The following is a 6,087-nucleotide window of genomic DNA, read 5'->3' as shown; positions in this document are numbered from 1 at the left end:
ATTAGAGGTAGGGCAAATGGCTTGATGGCTTTCTCTTTTAGTTTGTATTTTGGGTGGATGGTGGTCATCACATGTGTGCCACAGTCAAAAGTTCTGCATTTGAATCTCTCCATGTGGACTTTGCAGGTTCTCCATGAAACTTAGCTTAGCCTCATGGAAGACTCTCACTTGTCCAGTGTTGTTTATTTGTGTCTGTCATTGAATTAACTGATGACCCCCCCTTGCTAACGTCACACCCACCTTTGTTTGACCCTGACAGAAGAAGCACTAAAAAATGAATGAACAGATGGATGGATGGTGAGTGTATGATGTACAGAAGGTGTGAGGTCAATGAAAGCCACCGATGGCGTCAGACTTCCTTTATTGAAGGAGGGGTCTTAAAGAGGAAGTGTTGTGTCGACGCTCTTCCTGCTCCTTATCTGCTGCTTCTGCTGTGGACCTCCTGCACGATGACGACCCGAGAGTTCTTGCTGCTGCTGGTGCTGCTGCACAATACAAGAAGAAAGCAGGATTTCAGTTCGCCTCTCGGTTGGGATTTCACAGTGGTTTCGCAAGTTGGTCACCTGGCGCCTTCTCCGTCCATCAGGCGGCGGTACTCTGCGATCTCGATTTCCAGCCGAGTCTTGATGTCCAGAAGCTCAGCGAACAGGGTCTTCTGGTTCTCTATGTCAGCTCTGAGCTGCCCCAGCTGCTCTTCCAAGATCACCACCTGCCTCTGGTAGCCTTGCAACATGCTGCTGTAGCGAGCTTGTGTCTCTGCCAGCGTTGCCTCCAGAACCGCTTTCTGGCAGCCCAACCAATTGGAGCAAAGTTAGACAAAGAAAAAATGGACCAGATGGTCGACTGCAATGAAATCTGTCATCTCATTGTACAAACAAACGTTCAAGGTAATCCTTCTAAATTTTTGTGTCATCAAACAGTTTTTTTTTTTCAATGTCTGATGAATTCTGTCATTACCCTCAGATCGGATCACTAGACTCGAACCGTAGCCAAATGAGGCCCTGTCAGGGGAGACTGTTATATTGTCACAATTCCAATGTTTAGGACTTTTTTTTTGGTGGGAAGTAGTCCTGTTCTGCATCTAAAGGAGCCAGACTCCGGAATTGGTTTCCCTATGAGTTGAGGTTGGAGACTGACAGTAACACCTTTGGCAAGGACTTAAAAAAATGCCACGTCTGGACAGAATTGTTCGTGTAAAGATTTAAATGTTTGATATTGAGTTTCCTACTCTAATATTAATTTCAAATAATGACTACTGTAATTATTCATGTGTTCAGAATTAGCGCTTGTGGTAAAAAAATTTAAGCATTCCTGGTTTGTCCAATGTTTTTGTGACATGCCCTACTGAGGGTTCACCTGGCTAAGCTCCGCCTGCAGTTGGATCTGCAGGCTCTGGAGAGTTCTTCGCAATTCGCTCAGCTCGCTCTTGGTCGTCTGCAGGTTTACGGTCACTTCCTTGTTGAGCTCGGCCATCTGGACAGAGGCTCAGTTTAGTCCATGTAGACATGCTTTCTTTCAGCTAGCCAGTCAAGAGCTTTCACACTCACCTTGGCCTGGAACCAGTTGTCCAAGTCTCTGTGGTTTTTGGCAGCAAGATTTTCGTAATAATCTCGGATTCCAGCCAAGACGGTGGAGAGATCCTGCTGAGGGGCGACATCTAACTCCACGTTGATCTGTCCTGTCATCTGGGACCGCAGGGCGATGAGGTCCTATGGGCGGCAGAGGTGATTGGAAGAACTTCCTGTGTAGCCTTCAATGAATGTTACAGGGACTTCCTGCACAGCCTTCAATTATCTACTGAGGCTGCTTTCACCTCATCATGGTTCCTCTTCATGTAGATGAGTTCCTCCTTCAGACCCTCCACCTGCATCTCCAAGTCAGCGCGACTCATTGTCAGTTCATCCAGAACCCGCTTCAGACCAGCCGCATCGGCCTCCACCGCCTGGCGCATACCCAACTCGTGCTCGTACCTGGACATCATCATAGCGTTCTCAGATTTTGGATCAGATGTTGGTTGATTGTCACTCATCTACATCATCGTCATCTGAAAAGACTGGACTCTGCATTTTCAACATTTTGGACCAGAATTTCTTCAGGCCTTTTGAGGCATCACTCACTTGATGCGGAAGTCGTCTGAGGCCAGCTTGGCATTGTCGATGGCAAGAACCAAGGCAGCATTGGCACGGGCGCCATTTTTGATCTGAGTGATGACAGGCAATGACAAATGTTTTTTCATCAAAATAAAATTCCAGCTGAGAAAGGAAAGACCCCCTATACTGCCTGCTTTGAACAGGGCTGTCTTGAAAGTGTGTGCGTGGGGGTGTGGGGTGGGGGGGGGGGGTGAAGTTATTCTTGATCAATGACTTCTTTATACCAAAGCAAGGCTCTGACATTTTATAAAGAATACTAGGAATTTTTTATTTTTTGTTTAAGTGGATAATATGTCTCCTGATGGTAAATTAAGTGGTGAGATTGTTTAGTTTCACTGTAGTTAGATCAAATATGCACTGGCAATAAACACAAAGATTCAAAGAGTAGACAGCCTTATCAAAATACAGGATTTTTGTTCTGAGTTGACTCTATAGAAAAAAAGCATTAGCTGTCGTGCTAAGTTGACCTCACCCCTTCCTGCAGATCTCTGATTCGCACGTAAAAGGCGGTCCAGTCGTGATCCTGCGGACCGGTTTTGCTTGCCAGGAAGTTCCTGATCTTCAGCTCCAGGTCTACGTTGGCCGCCTCCAGCTTGCGCACCTTGTCCAGATAGTTTGCCAGCCTGTCGTTCAGGTTCTGCATGGTGAACTTCTCGTTGGCAGAGATGTCGATGCCGTTGGCCAAGTTGAAGCCGCCTATGCCGGCCATTGACGAGCTGACATTGGAGATGCGGACCCCGGAACCGCCTGCGCCGCCGTACACGCTGCCACCTCCAAAACTGACTTTGGAGATGTGGACCCCGGAACTTCCTCCGCTGCCATACATGCTGCCGGCACTCATGCCGCCGGCGCCCAAGCTGCTAATGCGGGACGATGAGATGTAGCTGCGGCTGGAGACTGAGGCCATGTTGAAGAGATTAAAGAGACTGAAGACCTGCTGGGAGCATAGCGCCTTTTAAACAATTGATGGTGGTGTGGGGCAGGCGGGCGGGGCCACACCCTGCTGCTGGAATGAACAACATCCTAGATGGATTGCAGTATCTCGAGGCCTAGAAAACGCCCAGATGTCGTCCAGAAGCGCTGGTATGTTCGCACCTCATGCCCTAGGTGACAGCTACTACCTCCACTTCACTTGTGAGGTGCCCCCAAGCTGTTTGACTCCAAAATTTTGACTGGTTTTGCTGGTCTAACAAGTACAAGTAATGAGTCAAGATGCCTGGAATGACCAGCACCAGCAACTTTCCCATCAGCTCCACTGTGAAATCATTACAATAATCTGGTTATTTGTTGTTCCAGGTTACATAAATGTTAAACGATCAATATAAATGTTTGTGTTGAGCCCCCCCAAAAAAATCACATCAGTTTGTCACTTTTTTTTTTTATTGTGATACACAGTGGTGACATATCATTCAGATTCAGAGCTGTCATCTTCGTTGTCTGAGGTATTCTTGGCAATGGTGATCAGACTGTGGACGCAGCTGGCTTCTGATAAACTGCCGGAAGTCACATGACAAAGATGATTCACGTGAGAAAATGAACTTATTTTGTATTTTGGCATCTTTGTGTGACCATTGCTCCTCCCACCTCATCATCTCGCCATCGATCAGGCGGCGGTACTCTGCAATCTCCAGCTCCAGCCGGGTCTTGATGTCCAGAAGCTCATCAAACTGGACCCTCTGTTTCTCCACTTCAGCCCTGAGCTGAGCCAGTTGCTCCTCCAAGGCTTCCACCTGTCTTTGATAGCCTAGCAACATGGCGGCGTATCGAGATTGTGTCTCGGCGAGCGTTCCCTCCAAAGCCGCTTTCTGACAGCACAACCAATCGGAGCAAAATTAGAAGCAAAAAAGATGAGATGAACACGAAGTCTGCTGAAAGTCACCTGACTGAGCTCCGCCTGCAGTTGAATTTGCAGATCCTGGAGAGTTCTTCGCACTTCGGTCATCTCACTTTTGGACGTCTGGAGGGTCTCTGTGCTTGTCGTAACTTCCTTGTTGAGCTCAGTTGTCTGGATGTTGGATGGGTTTAGTAGTAGAAGAAGAAGAATTATCTTTGCTGTCATCAATACATGCATTCATCATATTTGTCTTCTACATTTAAGCCATCTAAAGTGAACGCAAACACACTCAAGCAGACGTTCAGGATATCGGTGACTTGCTCAAGGACACCACTGCCTTGAGTCAGTAGGATGGTTGGGGTCAAGGGTCCATTGATGTACCCTCTCCAGCTCGACCTGCCCACCCCTGATGAAGCTGACCACGTTCTGTGCCTTGATGTGGCAATCTTAACCACTTGTCCATGGCTTCCCTCAAGTAAATGTCTTGTAAATGTAGACATTTTGGCTTTGAGCAAGCCAGTGAAGAGATTTCACACTCACCTTGGCCTGGAACCATTTGTCCAGGTCTGTGCGATTCTTGGAGACGGCATTCTCGTAATGTTGTCGGATTTCAGCCAAGACGGTGGAGAGATCCTGCTGAGGGGCTGCGTTCAACTCCACGTTGACCTGACCGTTCATCTGCGACTGCATGTCGGCGAGGTCCTGTGGGCGACAGACGCGGTTAGAAGGACTTTCTGTGTAGACTTCAATGCCTATCAGAAGGATTTCTTTTGTAGCCCTAAATCAGGCTTCCACACTCCTGGTCCTCGGGAGTCCTGCAGGTTTTAGATGTTTCGGTCCTCCAACACTGCTGATTCTAAAGACCAGGATCGTTATCATTCTTATGCAGAGCTTGCTGATAAGCTGATTATATGAATCAGCAGTGTTGGAGGACGGAAACATCCAAAAACCTGCAGGACTCCGGCCCTCAAGGACCAGGAGTGAGGAAGCCTGTCCTAAATGAATGTCAGGTCTTTTTGCGTCTGCCTACAAACTAGACTTCCTATGTTGACTTCAAGGACTTCCTGTTTTGCCTTCAATACTTTGCTGAGGCTGGTCGCACCTCCTCGTGGTTCATCTTCAGGTGGATCAGTTTCTCTTTCAGACCCTCCACCTGCATCTCCAAGTCGGAACGACTCAGCGACAACTCATCCAGAATCCGCTTCAGGCCCACCAGATCGGCGTCCACTGCCTGGCGCATAGCCAACTCGTTGTTGTACCTCAAGCAACAACAAATGCGGTGTAAATACTGAAATGGTTCGTTGAATGGAATTGAGATGATTGACATGTTGGACTCACTTAAGCTTGAAGTCGTCCGCCGCCAATTTGGCGTTATCGATGTCCAGTTGAAGAGATGCGTTGGTGCGAGCGGCGTCGAGGATCTAAAGTACGATATTTACAAAAAGGATTACAAAATATTTGTCAGAGATAGCAAAAGCACTCACACTCTTCACTCAAGTAAAGTTGTCATCTGGGGTAATTCATAAAAGTAATGGGCCTATTTTGTCAGTGGAAGAAAGTACAAATATTTTTCAAAGTATTTCTACTTGGTTTCTTCCCACCACCTCGGTGTCGCGTCTGGTTTTTCAGTGGATCAAAATGGTGGCGGCTGACCACAATTTGCGCGTGTGACACGCTAACCTGCTCCTGAAGGTCTCTGATTGGCCCGTTGTAGGCGCTCCAGTCTCGGTTCTCCGGCGTGCTGGCGTCCTCGAGGAAGTTGCTGATCTTCAGCTCCAGATCTCCATTGGCCGCCTCCAGTTTGCGCACCTTCTCCAGATAGGTCGCCAAGCGACCATTCAGGTTCTGCATGGCCCCCTTCTCGTTGACGGGCACGTCCAGGGCGTCCGCCAAATCAAAGGCTGCACCAGCAGAGGAGAAATACGCAGGGGCGGCCACGCTGGAGATGCGGACCCCTCGGCCCCCGGCCCCAGCATACACGCTGGGGGCCCGCCGGGCGCTGATACGGCTTCCAGTTGAGAAGGCAAGAGAGCGAGCGAGAGATGCCATGGCTAGCAGACGGCGAATCTGGATGGGCCGCAAGGAACGGAAGCCTCCTTTTAT

At 48.6% G+C, this 6,087-nt stretch overlaps 2 protein-coding genes across 2 annotated transcripts; both read right to left on the bottom strand.

Annotated features, from left to right (window-relative positions):
- Positions 1 to 344: 344 nt before the first annotated feature.
- On the bottom strand, positions 345 to 3,245 carry LOC147181545 (keratin, type I cytoskeletal 13-like). The gene is made up of 7 exons (XM_086089888.1): positions 2,623 to 3,245; positions 2,118 to 2,200; positions 1,814 to 1,970; positions 1,548 to 1,709; positions 1,357 to 1,473; positions 564 to 784; positions 345 to 485 (listed from the first exon to the last, which is right to left on the bottom strand). Exons 1-7 carry the CDS (start codon positions 3,055 to 3,057, stop codon positions 416 to 418), a joined length of 1,245 nt encoding a protein of 414 aa, XP_085946014.1. The 5' UTR covers positions 3,058 to 3,245; the 3' UTR covers positions 345 to 415.
- A 281-nt stretch (positions 3,246 to 3,526) lies between these two features.
- LOC147181544 (keratin, type I cytoskeletal 50 kDa-like) lies at positions 3,527 to 6,087 on the bottom strand. The gene is made up of 7 exons (XM_086072569.1): positions 5,665 to 6,087; positions 5,323 to 5,405; positions 5,087 to 5,243; positions 4,525 to 4,686; positions 4,030 to 4,155; positions 3,735 to 3,955; positions 3,527 to 3,643 (listed from the first exon to the last, which is right to left on the bottom strand). Exons 1-7 carry the CDS (start codon positions 6,031 to 6,033, stop codon positions 3,556 to 3,558), a joined length of 1,206 nt encoding a protein of 401 aa, XP_085928695.1. The 5' UTR covers positions 6,034 to 6,087; the 3' UTR covers positions 3,527 to 3,555.

The sequence above is a fragment of the Leptonotus elevatus genome, chromosome 1 (assembly GCF_054856555.1).
Source record: "Leptonotus elevatus isolate MCC_2025b chromosome 1, RoL_Lele_1.0, whole genome shotgun sequence".
In the NCBI taxonomy this organism is placed as follows: domain Eukaryota; kingdom Metazoa; phylum Chordata; class Actinopteri; order Syngnathiformes; family Syngnathidae; genus Leptonotus; species Leptonotus elevatus.
This window is presented reverse-complemented; position numbering and strand designations above follow the sequence as displayed.

Coding starts and splice junctions, on each gene's coding strand:
- LOC147181545 (XM_086089888.1), bottom strand. CDS start 3,057: ATGGCCTCAGTCTCCAGCCGCAGCTACATCTCATCGTCCCGCATTAGC. Junction 1,971..2,117: donor TCAGACGACTTCCGCATCAA/GTGAGTGATGCC, acceptor GATGATGTCCAG/GTACGAGCACGAGTTGGGTA. Junction 486..563: donor ATGGACGGAGAAGGCGCCAG/GTGACCAACTTG, acceptor TGTATTGTGCAG/CAGCACCAGCAGCAGCAAGA.
- LOC147181544 (XM_086072569.1), bottom strand. CDS start 6,033: ATGGCATCTCTCGCTCGCTCTCTTGCCTTCTCAACTGGAAGCCGTATC. Junction 4,156..4,524: donor ACAAATGGTTCCAGGCCAAG/GTGAGTGTGAAA, acceptor TCCAACATCCAG/ACAACTGAGCTCAACAAGGA. Junction 3,644..3,734: donor ATCGATGGCGAGATGATGAG/GTGGGAGGAGCA, acceptor GACTTCCGGCAG/TTTATCAGAAGCCAGCTGCG.